General features: G+C 43.0%; 1 protein-coding gene across 2 annotated transcripts in view; it reads left to right on the top strand.

Annotated features, from left to right (window-relative positions):
- The window catches only part of sorcs3 (sortilin related VPS10 domain containing receptor 3), a 201,916-nt gene extending 181,204 nt beyond the window's left edge, over positions 1-20,712 (top strand). The window contains exons 19-27 of one of the 2 annotated variants that reach the window (XM_048248497.1): positions 2,797-2,983; positions 6,993-7,126; positions 9,146-9,269; positions 9,935-10,047; positions 14,788-14,919; positions 15,686-15,785; positions 18,206-18,311; positions 19,907-20,067; positions 20,573-20,712. In XM_048248497.1, the coding sequence (XP_048104454.1) occupies positions 2,797-2,983; positions 6,993-7,126; positions 9,146-9,269; positions 9,935-10,047; positions 14,788-14,919; positions 15,686-15,785; positions 18,206-18,311; positions 19,907-20,067; positions 20,573-20,631 (1,116 nt within the window). In that variant the 3' untranslated portion in view covers positions 20,632-20,712. Of the gene's footprint in view, positions 1-2,796; positions 2,984-6,992; positions 7,127-9,145; positions 9,270-9,934; positions 10,048-14,787; positions 14,920-15,685; positions 15,786-18,205; positions 18,312-19,906; positions 20,119-20,572 lie in introns of both variants that reach the window. The other variant, XM_048248496.1, reaches the window with a different exon arrangement.
- The last annotated feature ends 1,849 nt before the right edge of the window (positions 20,713-22,561 follow it).

Here is a 22,561-nt window from a genome sequence, read left to right as displayed (position 1 = left end):
TAGGCTCCGAGATCTGTACACAAAAACAATTGCTACCAACAAGTGTTGCCAACCACTCAAAGGCAAAATAAAGTCTTTCAACCAACAAACGATGAGATGCGTGTTTAGGAGAGTTTTAATTGCCTGGGAGAGAGGGGGAGGGAGTAGCGAGCTAGCTCTCTGTTTTGTTTGAACATAAACAGAAGTGACGTATCCCCGCTATCGCTGATACAACCTTTAAAGGCAATGACAGATGTAATTTTCATTGGTTTAGGATGTTACACCCAAAACACACCCCTGACTGATTAAGAAACATAAGAACTGCCTTTTAGTGCCAGGTGTCCGACGTTTGATAACATTTGATAACAAAACCACCCCCAATGTGGACTGGACAAACCCCTAAGCTATTTGCCAGTGACCATACGTTTTATATCGCGAAATAGGGCCCTTACACACTTACACAGTTACACACTTACACCCTTATAATATTACACACTTACACACTTAAAGAAAACCGTCTCTTACACACTTAGGTAGAGGAACAGACTTGCACAACGACCTAAACACTTTCCCTCTCTCTCTTTCCCTCTCTTTTCTCTTTCTCTCTCTCTTTGTCTTTCTTACTCTCATTCTCTCTCACACATACTTTCTCTCTCTCTCACACACACACACACACACACACACACACACACACACACGATTTCTCTGTCTGGTCGTTGTGGAGTCGCTTGAGTCCTAATTTTCCAGGTAAAGTGCCATGAAATCTCCCAGAAGCCACCTGCAGCAGCAAACAGCAGCTGCTCAGAGCCGCACAGGGACGGGACCAAAGCCCCACGAGCAGCTTGCTGCTGGATGAAAGACTGTGTGTGTGTGTGTCTGTGTCTTTGACTGTTTGAGTATGTATGTATTTCTGTGTTTTGGTGTTTGTGTCTGTGAATGTGTGTGAGTGTGTATGTGTGTGTCAATGTTTGTGAATGTTTAAGGAAGGTAAAGAGGATGGGGAAAAAGAATGAATGAATGTGTGTGTGTGTGTGTGTGTGTATATGGATTTATTTGTTTGTGTGTGTGTGGTAGTGGGTAAACATAAAACACAGATATTTCCCAGTTATTATTCCCGTTGCGGCCCCTTTCCCTGCTAATGCACTGGCACAGACAGACCCCCTGAGTGTTCTGCTACGGGGAGAGTGGGATTAAGCCTGACCCCAGAGCACGGGGAATAAGCCTGGATTCTGGAGCTGCGGTGGGTGGAGGTGGAGGTGGAGGGTGGTGGTGGAAGCAGCTGGAGTGGCATCACGGGCCTGACAGCAGCAGCTGTGCCCAGCGAGAGCAGGGGGAGGGGGTGGGGAGGTGTGGAGGAGACTCGGGCAGAGATGGGGACGGACGGGCCCATGCATACATTAATGGGGGTCGTGTGTTCATAACCCTGCACCACGTGTGAACTCCCTCTGAGGTGTGTGTGTGTGTGTTTTAACTATGTTTTTACGGTAATTAGTGTGTGTGTGTGTGTGTTCATGTGTGAATCCATGGGCATCCATGACACTCACAGGAAGTACCTCTGTGTGAGTAGTTGTAACACTTGTGACAGTGTGTGTGTGTGTGTGTGTTTGAGCATGCTAACTTCAATGGCCCGTGGACTCTGCAACACCTGCATCCCACTCTGTTTGTTGACGCTCCCTAGCGACTGCATACATTATTGAACACATCCGGCACATCAGGCCTGCTTCTGGGAAAGGGAATCTGAGGCAACGGTGGCATGCTGGTCATGCTAATGCTCAATGGTTGCTGCTGAGAGGGAACCCTGCTAGCGTTAGCTCAGATTTGCTTAGCTAGTGTTAACACACTGTAAATGATGTCCGCTAAGCCAAATTAGCATTCAGAATTACTGAGAAGTGATGGGGTGGATAACTTACTTGTGAGTACAGCTTGCAATAATGAGGAGTCAAATCTTGGTCTGAGCAGTGCGGATATAAGGACCATATGCAGTACGTTTCTTTTAAAAACTGTATATTTGGAAGCAGAAATGCAATGTCTGCTTCATGACCTCATACATCTTTCTGATAAATATACGGTAAACTGTTTGAATTGGTAGGTTGGTAGAAGTGTTTCTTTTACAGATATTAGATTTTTGCCATTGTAATTTCATGGCATTTTCTAGTAGTGCCTCATTGGAAATCAACAGGCAAAACACACATTTTTTCCTTTTTCTTACAAATAGGCATTAACTTACAATGATTTCCATTTTTGAATAAAAATGATAAACAATTGGACATACTTTGCAGCTTCAGATATGTTCTCCGATCTGCCTAATGATATTTGGTCATTTAACTTGCTGGTGCACCCCACTAAGCGCAGGCATTAAGAAATGACTGTACTGGATACATGCGCAAATGTACCAGACACTGCAGTGGACTATAAAAGCCAGGAGGTCTGCTCTTTAAATGTAGGGAGGCATTGTTGAACAGAATTCAGGACTGTTGGATGTAAACTGCATGTTTCAGTGATCCAAGATACTCGATTGCTACTACAACGGATATCATCTTGGGTGTTAGAGATTTGTGTTGTGTTTTTTTGATTATGACCTTCTTGCCTTCAAGTTTCATAATCTAATCAGAATTACAAAGTCATTCATACAAAAATATGTTGTGCTCTAAATTACAAGATGCCAGAATAGTAAAGTCTCTCGATGAACAAAGTGCATACACTTAAGGTAAATTAGCAAATACATTTTGCTGCGTTATTAAATTAGCTTCCATTATACTTTTGACTTTGTATTTCGGCCACCATTTAAATCAGGGCCCACTGTGTTCTTGTCGCCAGGGAGACTCGATGCGGACACACATCCAGCTGGACTTCGGCGACGGCACGGCCGTGTCCTACTCCAACCTCACCTGGGCTGAGGAGGGCATCAAGCACATGTACCGCAGTGCCGGAATCTTCCGCGTCACCGCGCTGGCGGAGAACGAGATGGGTGCCGATAGCACCTCTCTCTACCTGCACGTTACGTGTATGTACCCACCACTACGCACAACACCACCGTGGAGCCAGTTACCATGTCGTCAGCTGGGACTTAAAGCAACACCAAAGAACTTTTCCTTTGTCGCACGCACGCTATTTGTTTATCCAGCTCCGGCTTTGCAAATAACGATGTCCACAGACAAGGTAGAATATGTTGCATGATTTTATGAAAGTATGATGTATTGCGACATCATGCAAGTCAAATTTGCATTCCATCGAACTACAGGTCCGCTACCCGATCTGGCAAACTTACATAGTGCGGTTATAGCCGATAGAGGGCCGCAAAGCGAATGCAGAAGTGCCGTACACCCTGTTACGAGTTGATGAACCACTGAAACAATTTTGGAAACATTATTTTAAGGTACAAAAAACTCTTTGGGGTTGCTTTAACAAGGCCCAAGTGCAGTCCAAGTGATTGGAAATATGATTATTCTTCAATAAATTATTTGATTCTGTAATAATTTGTCCAAAAAACCACAAAAAACCTTTACCTTTGTGGACATGCCAGATAGACCGTGTAAATTCTCGGTTGACAACTTGTCATCCTGATTCTCCAGCTCTGCCTCCACAGTAATCCTGTTTTAGTCTTTGGGCTGTTTTCGTCTCCTCATCCTCTTTTCTACATTTCTCCAGTTTCTTTCTTCCCATCCATCCCTCTTTTCATCCTCCACCTCTCTCTATCACCCTCTCCTCTATCTTCACGTGTCTCACTGTCTTCCCCAGGTCTCTCCATTCTTTAACTTTACGTATGTTCATATTGTTGGCTCTCATTCTCTCTCTCCTTTCTCTCTGTCTTCACCTCTCATGTTTTAACTATCTCCCTCTCTTTCTCTCTCTCTCTCCTCTCTCTCTTCTGTCTCCAATTCCTTTCCTGTATATGTAGCTACAGTACAGATATATTTCTCGTCTCAAACTGTGTCCCTCCATCTAGAGATGTGTCTCTTTTTCGATCGTCCCTTCTTAATTCGCCCACCAAATTGATTACAGGTGGATAAAAAATAATAAAGAGGATGCAGTCTCTCGCCAAAAATGTCAATTTTAGTGTTTTTTGGCATGCAAGCAGAATGATGCGCAACCACACCAGAATGATTCCAACCATCTGTTGTTTATAGATTTTTTCCTGGAAGCTCTGTGTGGATGGGATGTCATTGCCTATGTCCGTCACACAAATTAATCCAGTGCCATTTTAGCAAAACAAAATGGGAGGGAGAAATAACCCAAAGACATCCTAGGTGGACTTCAGAAGTACACAGACGTAGTTTTTTCTAAGCTGATTTTTTTTTCAAAACATGAGATTCTACTTTCAAACTTTTACACACCCGGACATCCTTAATTTACCCTGTCAGACAAATCTCTCTCAGACTCGTATAATCTTTTTGGTAACACTTTATTTTAATGTGTCGCTATTACAGTGTACCTACCTAATTAGGTACAGTGGTACAACCTGTGTAACAACATGTACTATCAGGTACTATCATTGTACTTGCATTATGTATTTGTGGGTACCTACATATAGTTGTTACGTTGTAATACTGAGTGCTTTTACAAAACTTTGCCAATTTGCCTAAATGTTCATCAGAGGCAAAGAGCTGACCTGAGACCTGCTGGATGGGGTAAATCTGCCCATGATGGATTATATATACAAACCATTCTTGTTACTCTTTGATACAGTGGAATAAACCTATTAAGTGTACCAGTTAATTACTTACATGTGACATATGTTGTGTCTTCGATGTCTTGGAACAGGTCTACTAATTCACTACATAGTGCATATATCAGCTGTGTTGGTACACACTTATTGCTCTTTGATACAGTGGCATAAACCCATTAAAATGAAGTGTACCAGTTAAGTACTTACAATTACATATTACATGTATGTTGTGTCATTGGTGTCTTGGAACATGTCTGCCATTACCCTACATACTGTAGTACATGTATCAACTGTGTTGGTACACATTTATTACTCTTTTGATACAGTGGAATAAACCCATTAAAATAAAGTGTACCAGTTAAGTAGTTACATGTACATATTATATACATCCTGTCAATGATGTCATGCATCCTGTAATTGATGTGTTGACGTGTCTGCTGTTACACCACACAGTACATGTGAATTAGTAGACCTGTTCCAAGACGTCGAAGACATAACATACATGTCATATGTACATGTAAGTAATTAACTGGTGCACTTAATAGGTTTATTCCACTGTATCAAAGAGTAACAAGGTTGTAGCAGCACAGCTGTTACATGTACACTGAACATAATGAGGCCTAAGAGCTAAGAATGGTTTGTATATCAAATCTATCATGGCCAGATTTACCCCATCCAGCAGGTCTCAGGTCAGCTCTTTGCCTCTGATGAAAATTTAGGCAAATTGGCAAAGTTTTGTAAAAGCACTCAGTATTACAATGTAACAACTATATGTAGGTACCCACAGATACATAATGCAAGTACAATGACAGTACCTGATAGTACATGTTGTTACACAGGTTGTACCACTGTACCTAATTAGGTAGGTACACTGTAATAGTGACACATTAAAATAAAGTGTTACCATCTTTTTTTTTCTTGTCAAGATGAGTTGCATCAAATTGGCTTAGGATCTTTAGGCACCAAGGCCCCCTTGCAATGAGAAATAAATGTCTTCTTCTTCGACTTCCCCTTGTGCTTGTCGACTTTAAACTGCCGGTCACTTGAAAACTTTCCCACTGTCTCCCTCCAACTTCAGTTCAAATGGAATTTTCCATCAGAAATGTTTAAGTCACTCCATTTAAGAATCGAGGAAGTAACCTTAATCATTAGTTTCCCACCAAACACAGTTTGCCCTCTTTTTATGTTCACTCGGTATGTGAGGTGTGAATGTGTGATTGACAAAATTGTACGAAACAACAAAGAAGCCGACTTGTTTCAGTCATGCGTCAGGAAACTTCATTGTGTCTTCCTCTGTAGATAGAGCCAAGCACTTTGTCCAATTTAGTTGTTGTGCTGCCCTGTGCTAAAAAAAATCACAATCAATGCAGTTTTTGATTGGCAGGATTTTGTTTTTTCCTCAGAGAAAAGCGGAGAGCTAAGTAACAGAGTGCGGGTGATTCATTTAAGTGGTCCGCCAGGCACAAATATAAAGAGTACCCTTGCCAAGAAAAAAAAAAACATTTTAGGCACTCACACAAGAGGGAGACACACACACACACACACACACACACACACACACACACACCAAACACTAATTTTGTACATACTCAATTACTCACATTCACTCACTCACACATTCAGATACATACACATGATGCACACACAGAGAACACACACACACACACACACACACACTCCACAAAACGCCCTCCCCTCAATATCTGTGAGCTGAACTGGGGATTAGTTCTAGCTAAAGTGGATGAGCATCAACGGGCCCTCGTCTGCTCCGCACTCAAACTCTCTCCTCACCCGTCTGGCAACCCAGCTCCCGGCAGAGAGGGCTTCTGCATAGCACACACACAGTACAGCCCTCTCCCATAGATTATGTGATTTTTTCCCTGTCTTATGCACTAGCACACACAAACGCACACACACACACACACACACACACACACACACACACACACACACACACACACACACACACACACACACACACACACACACACACACACACACACCCACACCCACACACACACACACACATATGAAACGCTAGTCCTCCCATCAGTTTTTCCTCCCTGATCTCTATGCCTGGCTGTGCTCATCAGTGGCATACCTCAAGACTCAAGAGAGATTCGAAAGGGATTTGTGTTGCTGCGTGACACATTATTGGCCGACGTTTGATTCCCAAACCACTGGGGTTTCTCGTCTGTTTTGCTTTGGATAAAAAAAAAAAGTGTCTGTTAAATCAGTTGCCTAGTTACCTTTGTGTGTGCAGCAGGATAGTGAGCCGGTGCCATTCACCATTGTTCTCCCAAAGCAGTCCGGACAAAGCCATTTTGCCTCGTTCTCCTATCTGCAGGTGCTGTGGAGCATGTCCAGCTGCTGGCTCCGTTCGTGGTCATCCGGAACAAGGAGGTGAACCTGACCGCCGTCGTTGGGCCCAGCCAATCCCGGACACTCACCTACTTCTGGTGGCTCGGTAATAGCTCCGAGGTGAGCAAGGAGAAGCACCTCATAGGAGAAATCTGACAAGTTTTCACATAGATCTCTTTCTCGAGGTCACCGAGTATTGTCGGTACGAAAAAACTCTAAAACAATCGGGTTCAACCTAGCTCGAGTTGCTTCAGCCAGCAGGTAACAGAGCCAGGCAACTTCTCCAGCAGAGGGGGAAATATAGCTAATCCTACCCATAGATATTAGAAAGCTAGATACCGCATTGGGCTCCAGAACGTACGTAAATATCGACGCCATATTGGTGGGGGCAGCAATCACTGGAGGCCAATGGAGGAGCATGTGACTCTGACTGGAAATCAGACAGGTGTCTGTGATTGCCTGCAAGTGTTGCCCATAGACAGTAAAGGTGCTGCACCCAGCAATATGGCGGCTGCGTTTACGATGCCACTAGTGCTGGGCGGTATACCCGTTCACACCGTATACCGGTGTATATTTTCGTTATGATATGAATTTTTAATATACCGCCATACCGGTGTATTTCATTACACAACGTTTGGAACGCTGCGCTGACAGTGTTTCAGATGGGACTTTTTTCACAAGGACGCATGGTGCCACTGCGAGGCATAGTGAGAGTAAACACAAAACACCATAAGTTTTTCCCCTGAAGTATGACCCTTAAGGCTTAATTTCTCCTTAGGTAAGGGGTTTATTTAAGGGTGTTGCACAGAATACCTTAAATTGTTTCTTTAGTTAAGGAAACACGTTAAGGGATACTGCATTGAAAGGGATTTACCGTCACGAAAATTCTATTGAGATTGTTCAACAGCTGTAACTAGCTGGCTAGTAGGTGATGTCGTTAGTTAGCAACCCACTGAACACAGTGAAGTTTAATGTTCTTATCATTAATCTCACCTTAAGAATATTCGCTGAAATTATCCAGGTAGCAAGTAAAGCATGTGTTATAGACATGCACTGACCAATACTACCTGGCTAGTTAGAAATGATCCTGACTCATCAGTGCACCAAAACAAACTTTTTTGTTAATGTTTTGCCTAGCGAAATGAACCGAAGCTCATGGCAGGCTAACAAGACATCCACAACAAGTTCACGTTAGCCGACCACTGTAAACCACACAATAACAATAAGGCATGTTTCTGATTGGCCTATTTGACAAAGTAAGCATATTAGCAGAGAAGTTTTATTTTAAATTGTATAATTTTCAAAAAAGTATAATTATTGCAAGTTGCACTACTTTTTGTATTGATTTTATACAAGATGTCTGTGAAATTTGCACAGTAAAAATTCTGTATTTTGACAGCAATTGTCTTTGCATTCTGATTAGATTCTTCATTAGAATCATGAGTGGCTCTTTGTAAACAGCATCATTTTCTGGGGCCATGCAAAACTGCATTACCACTAGTGTGGAGTTAATCTACATCATGACAGTAAAATGGACCATTCTTAGTCAATGTACTGCAGCAATTCCTCTCTCAACATGTAGAAAATGCTGTGAACATCTGATTATGCATGGGGAAAAAAAATACCGTCATATACCGTGAAACCGTAAGAATTTTGAAAAATACCGTGATATACATTTTTGGTCATACCGCCCAGCACTAGATGCCACCTAATGGAACTCGACAGACAATGCGGTATCTAGCTTTCTAATATCTATGATCCAAACAAGCGGGCTTTAATGCCGCCATCTTTTTTGTTGTTTGTTTCAGTTACTCTTTCCGTGGCCCACCACCACAACAATAAAACCTACCAAAGCACATCATCACACTGACTTATGCACATATGAGATTGTAGCTCAACTGGCAGAGCGAGATGCTGACAGTACAGTCGGTAATGAGTGTGACACCCAGGCACCAGTCAGACTGAAGAAAATGTGTATTTTGTCTCTGCTCTGTTTTTACCCTTTGAGTAAAACTGTTAAACAAATAAAAGCAGGTAGATAAAAGGGCTCTCACTAGGGTGCCATTCCAATTGCAACTTTCAAAGGTTTGTTTTCCTTTTCATATTTATATGATTGTTTTGCGTTCCTCCGCACGGCAGCCCATTGTGACGCTGGATGGCAGCATCTCCCACACCTTCACCAGCGAGGGCATGCACACGGTCACCGTGCAGGTGTCCTCGGCCAACTCCATCCTGCAGGACACCAAGACCATTGCCGTGCAAGGTGAGCAGCTGCGGCAGAGAACTCCATTTTCCGTCGTTTGTTTGTTTGTTTTTGTTTTGTTTTGTTTTTTCACGTTTTGTTTTTGTCACGCACGCGGCCCAGTGGCGTCGGCCCGGCGTTAATTAATGTCTCGGCTCTGCGATAACATTTATTTTTCACCTTATAGCTTCGCCTCCATGGTTTCTGTTTGTTCCTCCCCGCTGAGGGAAATTAAATGATTTTGGGGGAGTGGAGGGGGGTGAAGGGTGTGTGTGTGTTGGGGGGTGGGATAGCATCGGCAGAAGGCCCGGTTTCCCGTCGCAATAATTTTACAGCTCCAGCCACAGTAGGAAGCGGCAATGTGTTAGCGGGCCACGGAACGTTTAGCTAATAAGTCTGCGGGTTGTGCCGTTTGCGATATCTGATAACCCTGTCTGCTCGGGCCCTGTAATGATACTGTATCTCCAGCAGCACAGCGGCAGCACAGCCCGGGCTCAGATAGAAGAAATGAGTAGCGGAGGGAGGATGGTGCAGTATATGCCTCTTATACAACAAGGCATATTAAAAGCTTGTTCACATTCCTGTTCTTTCTCTCTCTCTCTCTCTCTCTCTCTCTATCTCCTCCTCTTCTCTTGCACTCTCTTTAACTCTCTCTCGCCTTCATATCCTGCTCTCTTTTTTTACAGAATTCTTCAAATCGTTACTTTTATCTTTCTCCCCTAATCTGGACGAGGTCAACCCTGACATCCCGGAGTGGAGACAGGACGTTGGCAGGGTAATTAAGAAGGCTCTACTGCAAGTGAGTGTGGATTTCTCCTCCCCCGTTCATCTCTCTCTCTCTCTCTCTCTCTCTCTTTTTTCCGAGATGTCTTCCGCTCTCTCTCTCTCTCTTGCTCGCTCGCTCTCTCTCTCCCTCTTTCCGTCTGCAAATGTCTCCCTGCTGCCTTCCACATTCCACTTTCTCTCATTTCCACCACCCTCTCATCTGCACCCTTTTTATTCTTCTCTCTCTCTCTCTCTCTCTCTCTCCCCTCTCTCTCCCCCCCTCTCTCTCTCTGTCATTTCTATCTCTCTATTTTTGGATTTCAAAGCCAGGGGAAGGTGGGGATTGGTTGCCTGGTGATTCATTATCATAGGTGGAGTGTTCTTGTCTCCACCACGACAGGACAGTGATTACTAATGGGTTATTTTGAGACCACGGCATGCATAGCATTCTATTTTATTTTTGTACTTTTTTGTCTTTCATTCTTTCTCTCCGTTTTCTGCCTTCCTTTCTTTCTTTTGGGCCCTATAGTGCACCTGACACAAGGTGGGGCAAAGCATGACACAAGGCTGATTCTTATCTTACACTCAGTAAAGTGAGTGATTTTTTTTCGCCATGCGCTCCACATTTATTAAACCTTACGCCCAGGGGTGTGGCAATTAGCAACATAAGGTGTGGTCCAGCGCATGATCTAAAATCACTATCTTACACCCTGTTAAAATCATTACACCACTGACCAAGAAAAACCTGGTCTATAGCGAAAGGCGCATAAAAAGCTGAAGACGCACTGTCACAAGTAAGCAGCAACTCCCCTGGATTTTTAGTCAGTCATTTGAACATTATTGGGGTAAGTGTTTCTTTTTTCAGGCTATGTTTTCGATGGTAACCCCTTGTCAGTCAATAGTGAAAGTAATTTGTCAATGACAAAACTGTTTACAACTGTTTTGTCATTGACCACAGTGAAGTTAGTTTCACTTTGCCTATGAGCTCAAATAATAGGCGAAATCTCGCGTACAAGCAGATTCCTTCAAATGCGCCACTGACTATCAAAATACTGATGGGCTGTTTGAAGTAGCGCTGCTTGCTGTTAAAGGGAAGGTCATTCTCATTGGTTTAAAGGATGTTCAAAAGCACACCTTTGACTGATTACATAAGAATCGCCTTTTTGCGCCAAGTGCCCGACGTTTGATTCAACAAAATCACATCATTAAATTAGTGAATATGGACTGGCCATGCCTTTATGCCATGTCTATAAACTTTACTTCTCACACCATCCGTTTCTGATTGCCAAGATAGGAAGATAGGGCCCTTTCTGTTTTTCTTTCTTTCTTTCTTTCTTTCTTTCTTTCTTTCTTTCTATCGGTCTATTTTGATTCACTCCTCCAGTCTGATACTGCATGCCCCCTATAGGAACACGTAACTTGTCGTCTACACCTCAGATTTAATGGCCGGGCTGGTCCGATGCTTGTCAGAGCTCAGGTCAAGGCTTTCTGCCATAGATAGTATAGACAGACACACACACACACACACACACACACACACACACACACACACACACAGTTAAATTGAATGGCCCTTACCAAGGAGTGGAGAATGTGAAGGCTGTCTCCTACAGGTCCTTCTCAAGGAGTTAATTACTTACAGTGCTGAAAAGATGACCCTCACACACACCACAATCCACCCCTGCCCACACACACACACACACAGACTATCTCTCTCTCTCTCTCTCTCTCTCTCTCTCTCTCTCTCTCTCTCTCTCTCTCTCTCTCTCTCTTCATGTGTATGATCTAGGTGACAGTGAGCTGTTGCAACAGCCTGAAAAGCCTTTCTTTCTTTCAGCAAATTGCACTGGCTTTAAATACCAGAGTCAGAGCCTTGCTTCAGCTCTCACATCTCAAGAGGAAGATGGCTTTGTCAGCAATCACTGTGCTTTCCACCCGCCACACCCTCCCAATCTCTCCTTTCTTCTCAAGTCCTCATCGCAAGAAATAGATAGATACTAAATACATAAATAAATAAATAAATACAATCCAATACAGGTTGAGCTCTGTCTGAGAAAGTACAGACAAAATCTCAGCATCACTGTTTCGGATACAGTACCAAAGCTAGTTTGGATATATAAGAGTGATGTAGAGTAATAGTTAGGGATAGCAAGAGTGATATAACAGAGTAATCTAATAGAGTGATAGTTAGGAATTACAGAGTGATATAACAGAATAGTTATGAACAACATAGTGACAAAACAGAGTGATAGATAGTTAGGAATAGTTAGGAATAACAGAGTGATATAACAGAGTAATCTAACAAAGTGATAGTTACAGAGTGGTATGACAGTTAGGAACAACAGAGTAATAACTATTAAACTAGTAACTATTGAACATAAAAAATAAAAACAGTAATCTAGATATTAATACTTCAAACACATCCGCCTTATTCTCAAAGCAGTGTGTGTATATCCACCTCTATCTCTCTCTCTCCCTCTCCCCTTCTCTGTCTCTCTCTCCCTCCCTCCCCTTCTCTGTCTGTCTCTCCCTCCCTCCCCTTCTCTGTCTGTCTCTCCCTCTCCCCTTCTCTGTCTGTCTCTCCCTCTCCCCTTCTCTGTCTGTCTCTCCCTCTCCCCTTCTCTGTCTGTCTCTCCCTCCCTCCCCTTCTCTGTCTGTCTCTCACTCACTCTTTCACACCACCGCGCTCCTTTGATAGTTGCCCACGCGGACAGTGTGGGGTGAGGCATGGCGTCGGGGGGGAAAAGCTCCTCCTAATAGTGGGGTTAGCTTCAAAGCTAACTCCTCTGTTCCCAATGCTCAGGAGCTCGGGAAGCTCTCACAGGTGGATTCTCACTGCATTTCCTCCTCCAGGGTAACGTCATATCACTCGCCCAATGATTTCTCTGGTGGCCCCACTCTTGAGCTGTCCTCCATCTCCATGCTAAAGCCGGAGGGGGAACGTCACTGCTTTGTTTTTTTTTTCTTTTTTTTTAATGAAAGTAGAGGCATCCTTTCAGGTCACTTAGGGATGTTGTTTTGTGTGGGTTTTTTTTTTTAGGCCCTGGTCACTTCAAGGTGTAATAAAAAGTATGGGAAGCCCAGCCATTGTGAAATAGCATCTTAACAGCTCCAGCACGAATCCTTTCTTTCTTTCTGGAGCGACCCTTTCTCCCAGGCATTCAGTGAGTGATAGACTTGAATTCCCTTGGAACCTGCGCAAAACAAGAATATACCAACAACAACAACAACATCAACAAGAAGTCTGGATGAAATGGTGTTTGTCCAGAGGCAATCACAGAAAGAGCAGAGGTCACGTTAAAGGCTGTATGAATAAAGAAATAAAGATGACCGTCGTCTAAAATGGATGCTAACGTCGTGCTGCAAATGTGATCACAGCGGGGCTGGCTGGCCTCAGCTGGGCTTGTACATGAAGCCTGAATGAGGGAGAAGGAGGGTGAAGGGAAAAAGGGGGAATAAATGGACGATGCCCGCGAAGCATTCAGGCAGTAGGCTATTTGGTCTTTACTGCGCTGAGGACAAACATGTACCATCTAAGTGTATTGATTTCCGCAAGGCCCACTGCATCCTCTCTCTCTCTCTCTCTCTCTCTCTCTCTCTCTCTCTCTCTCTCTCTCTCTCTTTCTTTCTGGCTCTTATATCCAGGTCTTTTATTCTATCTCTCTCTCTCTCTATCTCTCTCTCTCTCTCTCTCTCTCTCTCTCTCTTTTTTTTCTGGCTCTTATATCCAGGTCTTTTATTCTCTCTCTCTCTCTCTCTCTCCATCTCTCTCTTCTTTCTCCATTCATCTCTCTATTTCTCTCTCTTATATCCAGGCCTCTTATTCTCTCTATTTATTCCCCACTTTGCTACTCAAGCACTCATTTCAGCCAGAATCGATGTTACTCTGTGGCACGTTCATGAAAGGAGCCGATCGCAACTGCTTCCACCACCAGACCAAAGACTGAACGCCATTTTGAAAAAGTCTTAGTCAAGTGGACCCCAAAAAGCCATTAGTACACCATATCTAGGCCACAGTGTTTTCTCTCCGGTTGGTTTAATTTTCCCATTAACGGGAGGGGGGAAGGAAATAACCTTTCAAAAGTAGTTTCAAAGGGAGAAGGAAAGGGAAAATATCATTTCATTTTTTTTTTTTTCCACACGTTCAGCTGTTAGAGGACGTCCATTACTTGCCCCCAGGTATGTTGTTGTGTGTGTGCGCTGAGTTGAAGAACTGGATGAAGCCTGTGAGGTTTTGGTCTAATAGGGTTTTCCTCCTCTTTTCATTGCCTGTTGCCCGAGCGCCCATTACATGATATTTTTTAAAGGTGCCGGGGCAGGTAGAGTGTTCACGGCGCCTCACTCGACAGGGCTACACATAGGAGCTGACGTTAGACAGTGTTTGAACCAACATCTGACACTATGTCAAGCTCTAATGGATCTGAATCTATCCCAGGGTATTTAAGCAGTGTTTCTTTCTAGCTCGCTCTCTCTCTCTCTCTCTCTCTCTCTCTCTCTTTCTCACACTCACTCTCTTGCTCTCTCTCTCTTTCTTGTCCATCCAACCTATACATCCTGCTGCTGTCAAATAAATTCATGTCATGCCTCAGTGTCATGTTCAAGTACCAATTAAGCTGCCTGAGTGGATCCTAACATATCTGCAAATGTGTCGGCTCGCTATAACTACCCATTGGAAATGCAAAACACGTTTCTCTGAGTTGTCCGCATAATAGCAGTAAATCTAGGCGTGCCCCACATCAAATTGCCTGATGTAGAGCCGTTGTTGCTTTTACAGATTGCTGATGTTCCGGAAAAACAGCTCCTGGTCGCAGTGTTTCCTGGAATTCCAACTGCTGCCGAGCTGTTCCTCCTGCCCAGCAAGAACCAGTCCAAGGGCCGGAAAGAGAACGAGGAAGAGCTAGAGCAGGTCAGAGGTCACAAGATCGGCCAGATCCATTTTTGTTTGAATGTCCATTGTAATAATTGACAATTCACATCCATTGATTTGGCACACATTTATCCAAACCGACCTACACATTTGTATTGTTGCCAGTTGAACTCTGGGGGTGTTGAACCTATGATGTTTGTATTGAATTTCCCCTTGGGGATCAATAAAGTATCTATCTATCTATCTATCTATCTTGTTAGACTCGTCTCCCAGTTAAGCTACAAACACTTGACTAGAACTGTATACTCTTTTGATCCCGTGAGGGAAATTTGGTCTTGGCATTTATCCCAATCCGTGAATTAGTGAAACACACTCAGCACACTGTGAACGCACAGTGAGGTGAAGCATACACTAATCCCGGCGCAGTGAGCTGCCTGCTACAACAACGGCGCTCGGGGAGCAGAGAGGGGTTAGGTGCCTTGCTCAAGGGCCGTGCCTACTGGTCAGGGTTTGAACCGGCGGTTACAAGTCCGAAGTGCTAATAAGTAGGCCATGGCTGCCCCAAATCTGCTACTTGCTCACTAATGCTGCTCTAGATGAACTGCAGTAGCTCTAACAGGGCCATACACAACTTGTACTATGGGCCACCTTAAAACTGTTCACCTCTGGACACGATGTAATGTAATGTGCTTTTTTGTGTTTAGCATGTGTGTTTGTTTTAGCATAGCTATAGATACGCAAATGACTGTGTGTGTGTGTGTGTCTGTGTGTGTGTGTGTCTGTCTGTGTGTGTGTCTGTGTTTAGATTTCAGAGGTCCTTGTCAGCGCCTTGAACCAGAACCTGGTGGAGTTTGAGCTGAAGCCCGGTTCTCGCATCATTGTTTACATCACACAATTAACCTTGGGTAAGTCCTCTCCATCTCCGAACATGTCAGATGTAGGGGAAACATATGGCGCTATGACAACAACGCGTCTGCACAAGAGTTTGAACGCTCATCATAGTTTTTTTTTAAAAATGAACCAAAAGTCTTCTTTTCTAAATATGGTCTAAATTGTGCTATATGTCACCATGTCTTTTTTTTTTTCCAACGCCATGGAGAACGTTCTGGAAGGAGTAATTTGCGGCACAGACTGTTGCGATGCTTTGTTTTTCATGAGAAGAGGGTAACATCTGCTCGATGTCCCGACTAGTGGTGCTACTGTGAGGAATCTTTTGCTTGGGGGTAATTAAGCTTGATTATTTAGTCCTTGAGACACCAGAGGTCTGTTAGTGCTGTGACATATCAGGCGGAGAAGATGACAGCCCACAAACACACACACACACACACACACACACATACACACATACACATACACACACACATGCTCTCACAAATACACACATGCACACACACTCTCTCTCTCTATCTCTCTCTCTCTCACTCTCACTCACTCACAAACACACACAGACACACTCTTTCTCTCTCTTTTTCTCACAGACACAGAGATACACACAGATATACACAGCCACACATTCATTCTCAGACACACACACACACACACACACACACACAAAAACACACTCCTGTTATGTTTATGAGCCTGGCAAGACGAACAATGAATGGAAAAATTAGCTGCACCCAACTAAATCCACTCTTTCAATTTTGCGGAGCAAGGAATAAAAAGGCCAAATCCAAGAAATGAATTCCTCCTCGACAGGGGTGAGTGTGCTTGTGGCTGTGCTTACAGAGATTAGTGGCCTTGGGGAAAAAGGCATGCTTTTTCTCTCCCCTCCATTGAAATGAAGTAATTGTTGGCTGTCACGTTGCGTGATGGTCTGGGAGCTATGGGCCCATGCCTGTAGGGGGAAACAGTGGGGTGGGGGTGTGTGGGGGTATATAGTGGGTTGCATTTTCAAACATTCAAATGGTGGACTTTTTGTGGAGCTTTTTTTTCGTGGCCATTGCTCCAGGCTCAATAGCGACACAAGCTCAATTTATATGTGTGTGTGTGTGTGTGTGTGTGTGTGTGTGTGTGTGTGTGTGTGTGTGTGTGTTTGGGTGTGGAATAGTGCCTTGGCTAAATATCATACATTGAGAGAGACTGAGCGAATCGGTGGCTGTTGTAAAAGGTTCAGGGATGATGAGGTGGGTGGGGGGAGGTGGGAGAGTGGCACCCCCCACACCCTTTGGCTTCAACCGGTCACCTGCGGTGGCAGCATGTGGCCTTCGTCACTCTCCCGCTCGCATGCTGACGCCATCGCTAGCGCTAACGTTAGCCCTGCCCCTGCCCGAGCCGCTCGCGAAAAGGTCTGCAGAGCCTCGGAGCAGCAGCACCGCAAAAAGGTCATCGTCTTCAGAGAGCTGCCTCTCAAAGGTTCCTGAGAGACACGAAAAGGAAGTGGGGGGGACACACACACACACACAAACAGAAGTAACTGCAGACGTGTGTGTTAGTTAGTTTTCTGACATTTTGTTTTGTGTCGTTTTCTCTCTCTCTCGAAAATATATATGATTACCGGTATCCTTGTCGTGTTTGGGGCGTGATGAATTCGCCAAGCATGTGTGAGTGAGTGGTAGTTAAAACGTTGATCAGAGCTTCTATTTTCTGTCTGTGTTTGTATCCATACTCTTCAAAGAAGGGAGGGGAAAAAAATATGATCATAGATCTGACGCTGGAAATTGGTAGCTTATTTCCAACAGATGGCGTGGAGTTTAAAGATGCAGCCATTTGAAATAGCAATTTCACGCTAGCAAGGCCCCCTAAACTTCTGATATTAAAAGCTTGGCAGAGGCATAGTGAACTATCATTACTCTGTATTTCCATATCACTAATAAACACCGGCAATCGGGAGTTTTTCAAAAGTAAACTCGTCACGGGGTCATGTCAGGAAGAGAGATATATGTAAAAATGTGGTATGTGAGGGTAACCAACTGTCACGCTCAGAGTGCTCACGTTGTTGTACAGTAGGCCTACACAAAGCTGTTTCAAGGACACCGGTATTAGCAAAGCATGGCACAAGTGGTGCAAGATCTTTATCACATGATCATTTAAGCTTCATTTTTAAATACTTTGAAGTCAAATGTTTTTTGCGCAAAAGAAAAAGAAAAGAAATCTTTAACAGGTTTGTTATAACTGGTCAGTCAGTATTGAAGTCTGCTAAGGTGAGGCAATAGTTTTAATGATGTAATTGTACAATTATTAACAAACTCTTTATTTCTCTCTCTCTCTTTCTTTCTCTCTTTCTTTCTTTTTTCTTTCTTTTATTATTTCTTTCTTTCTCTCTTTCATCTCTCTTCCTTTATTTCTCTCTCTCTCTCTCTGTCTCTTCCTTTCATTCTTTCAGCACCGCTTGTAGACTCGAGCCCGAGACACAGTAGCTCTGCGATGCTCATGCTTCTCTCCGTGGTGTTCCTGGGTTTAGCCGTCTTTCTCATCTATAAATTCAAAAGGTAAGTGCTTCCCTGAGCACCTCAGATCGTTCAAACTCACACTCACATTGAGCGAGCTCTGTCAAAGAGCATGCGATACTCACCCATCTTGTGTCCGAGTCTTACCACGAAGAAAGCAATATGACCTAAGAGAAATCTTGAAGTTTTGTAGTTTAGTTTTAGAAGTTTTGTATCCTAGTGAAAAAATATATAATGTCCACAACACTGCTTTAGACTCGCATATATTTAATGTACAAAAAGCCTTTGGTACATTAAATATATGGGAGTCTAAAGCATTGTTGGTAGTCCTACCTGCCAGAAGGTGGGATGTGCACACAATAACTTTTTGTTGAGAGTTTCGTATCCTCCCATTACAATGTGTCATTGTAGCCCAAGTTGTTCAAACGTGTCTTCACGTGTTGTCACAGAAAATTCTAGAACCACAATGTCTGCATTCTTGTTTATGTTATTGTTTATATCATTACTGTCAAGATTTAGCGGGTGTTTTTTCACCGGTTGTTGGTGATTAATATGTTTTGAGAGATGTGACACAAATGTGATGTTTCAGGGTTTTCTCTTTTCTCTTTTCTCCCCTACACAGTCACTGGTTTTAAATGTTGTGTAGGGTTTAATTTGCTGAAAAAGTGTTGAAAAGTATCATTAAATTGTTTAATATGCTGTTGGAGTACCTCCACTGGAAAACTGTTAGTAAGTCTCTGAATTATTTATTTGGGCTCAAAATAATTCACAAGGAAAAGGATGTGGAGAAATGTTGAAGTTATCATCAATAATGGATATGGGTTTTTCCCCATTAATTTAAAGAGGAAGCATATTTATTGAAATGTCACACTTGACAAAACAAAGCAATTAATTCCAATTTAAATTGCAATTGAATAGAAGAGTGTCTCCGTAATAGGGTAAAACATGAATTTCCCATCACAAATATGAATAGGAATGCAAAACATTGTACCTTCATTAAGCTTCTCCAGCAGTTTCCACTGAGCTTTTATACTGCCGGCAGTTTTATATATTTTTATTTATATTATATTTATATCTTAAATAGCTTTATTTTCCCGGGTACAGTATGATAGAGGTTTGTTATACATGGGGAAATGTCCTGAATCCATAATCATATCTAGATGGCTTGCTTGTGCCTTATAATGCAACAGGGACAGCAAAGCAAGAATGTCAATAGCGAACACACGTAGTACATCGCATTGTTAGGTCCACCGTGACGACTGAGGGTCAGTGTGGACACATGGGCTCTCCCAGTGAAGGGATCATTTGGCACCCAGTCATGGGGAAGGTTGTCTAGCTGGAGCCCAGCTCCACCTGACCCACTCAAAGTGTCCCTGAGCAGAGACTCTGAACCCCAAAATTGTAATGTGCAGGTTGTCGCCTTGCATGGCAGCCTTTGCCATCTATGTGTGTGCGTGTGCGTGTGCGTGTGCGTGTGTGCGTGTGTGTGTGTGTGTGTGTGTGTGCGTGTGTATGGTTGTGTGAATGTGCTGCATGAAATTGTAAAGCGCTTTGAGTGCTTTCGGAGCAAAGAACTGCAAAAGTGCTATTCAAATGAAGTCCATTTATCTTTTGACCATTCAACCCCCTCCCTCCAGAAAAATCCCGTGGATCAACATCTACGCCGAGGTGAACCACGAGAAGGAACAGGAGATGATCAACACGGTGGGGCAGAGCGAAACGGCGCCCAAGATCACCCTCAGCGAGTTCCCCACGCAGAAGGAGCTCATGGAGAAGGAGCTGGAGTGCCGTGCCAAACGTAAGCTCGGAACTCCAGCTCATCGTTGCTGCCGCGGTGACTTGGGCAGAGGTGACGACGTCGTATCTACAAATTCTGGTCACGTGTTACACGAACCCCTAACCGCCATTCACGAGACTAACATAACCATGACGTAACTTTTGTAAGGCCGCATGTCATATGCTGTCATAAGTAGTTATAGCAATCAGTCTCCTATATTGCTAGACTCGGCAGTTGTCATGACTGGAAGATGCTGTGACCACTGAATAACAAGTGACGTTGTTGTGTGATAAGTGACATTAAGCTGTGATGGCATGTAAAATTCAGAGAGTTGTCATGACAAATACTGATAATGGTAACACAACATTATTACATCTGCCATGTCATGTTTATGACAAGATCATGTCAGTCTCATTAAACTGGTCTCAAGTGAAGTATTACCTAAATTCTCCCCACCTCTGTGACAATTTTGAAAGATTTAATGAGTTGTACCAAACGCACCCTTTATTTTCTGTCAACTTCACAGGGGGCATGGCGAACACCTGCGAAAGCACAAGGGAGATTCCAAACTGTACGAGTGTGTAAAAGAAAATCTGTCGGCGTCACCGAGGTCTGCACGCAAGGAGGAGACGCCATTCATGAGGGTCCCCCTGGTTTCCTTTTGTAACCCCCCCCCCAAAACCATCATGTTAATACTTTTCTAAGGCGCTCATTTCTACCGATCTGCATGGATGTCCCATTTGTTAAGATGTACGCGGCAGATTCAAAGAACAACCATTAAAAAAAGACAAAAAAAAGACATACAGTTAAAAGAACTGAACCCGTTGTTGAGGACTTAGGTGATACAGAAGAGAATGGGCAGTGAGATTTGATTAAACATGTGGCCATGACTAATAGCTTTGAGCTCAGAGGGTGTAAATCTCCATACTGTAGTGCTTCTTCTCAACATGGAAATGTCCCCTTCGTACACTGTGTTGTTTAAGTCCGTTAGAAAGTACGTTAGGGCAAACGAGGAAGCTCTAGGTGTTCCATAGGTTCCAAGCAGGTTCATGTACATCAAGGACATCACTGGTTATTTGTTTACTTTGTTGAAGTTTCGTGATTGTTTTCGTTGTGCAGTTGGCCTCGACTCAGCTGCTGCTCCTAAACCTCTCCACATTAGCCACCGTCACCTTTAACTCCACATTTTGAAAAGCCTCATGTGAACGTTTACTATTTTTAAAACATGACAGTGATTTTGTGGGGAGGGGAGGGGGGGTGGTCTCTCATTTCCATATTAATTATCAGTTGGGCCATGGAAAGAGGGGTCAAAGCTAAACAAGTTATGCAAATGCTTGCGGAGAAACAACGGCTTTGTGAACCTGCCACGAGGATGAGCGTCATATGCGAAAGACCAAGTGCTCTGGCAATCAGTCAAATAGTTGTTAGTGCTTTTCTCTTGTAGGCCCCAGTTGTTTGTAACCAGAGAGGGAGAGATAAAGAGCACATTGTTATATGACATCACTCTGATCGCTAAGATTAATACCAAGTCGAAACAAGTTGACTTAACCTGCTTAAAAATAACGGTGGTGGTAATCATACCTGTCATCACGGTGTGACATTCTGGGTAGAAAATCAAGAGAGAGAGAATGTCTCCAAACAACATTAGACATTTTAGTCTTTTTTTTTTTTTGTTCGTTTTGTTTCTTTGGCTCTATCAATTAATGCCTCTCTTGACTCTCAGCCTGCGGGTGTGTTTGACAGATTTTGATCCAACGTGTAAAAATGGAGCTAATGTCTTTCTAGTCAGACATAGAACATTTTTGTTTTGTTGCAGAGGTGCATCTCAAGACTTGTCGACTCTCTTGTGTTCCTATTTTCCCCCTTTTAGTCCATTATCCTGTAATGGCTTCTCTTTCTCAGCGTGCTGTATGTCCATAGCGATAATCACTTTTCATATAAGGTTCGGACTGAAACTAATGTAAGCATTGTATATTTGCTTGATTTGCAAAAGTGTTTATAATTTTTGGTTGATCTAATTTGTACTGCTTGTGTGGACATAGTTTACAGCTTATGTCTAAATATTAAGTGGAAGCCTTATAAAAGATAATGCCTTTATCCACATAACACCACATTTTGCCATTACAGTGATACCAGTTGAATTCAGAGCTCATACATAGTCCGCTAAGAATTTATCTTTTTTTTCCCTATCCTGTTCAAGTATTCTTTGGGTATATCATTAAATATTGTAAAATATTCTGATATTTATTGGAATATTTTATACAATATATTATGTTGCAGCTTTTTTGTGTTCAGCCTAATTGTATCAGTCATTGGTCTACTGGTAAACAGCATTGAACTGTATTATAGATCATTCAAGATCATTCTATTTCTCTGTATATACAGCAAATACTATATGACTTCATCTTTACTTGGCTGTAATGTAAATAGGATCAGGAAGACAGTAGACCTGGCCATAGTCTCTTTTACATTTAAAGTGTGTTGAGAATCTAAACATTGCTTACAAATTCTAAAT

The sequence above is a fragment of the Alosa alosa genome, chromosome 7 (assembly GCF_017589495.1).
Source record: "Alosa alosa isolate M-15738 ecotype Scorff River chromosome 7, AALO_Geno_1.1, whole genome shotgun sequence".
In the NCBI taxonomy this organism is placed as follows: Eukaryota; Metazoa; Chordata; class Actinopteri; order Clupeiformes; family Clupeidae; genus Alosa; species Alosa alosa.
The sequence above is the reverse complement of the archived record's forward strand: the minus strand, read 5'-3'. Positions and strand labels throughout refer to the sequence as shown.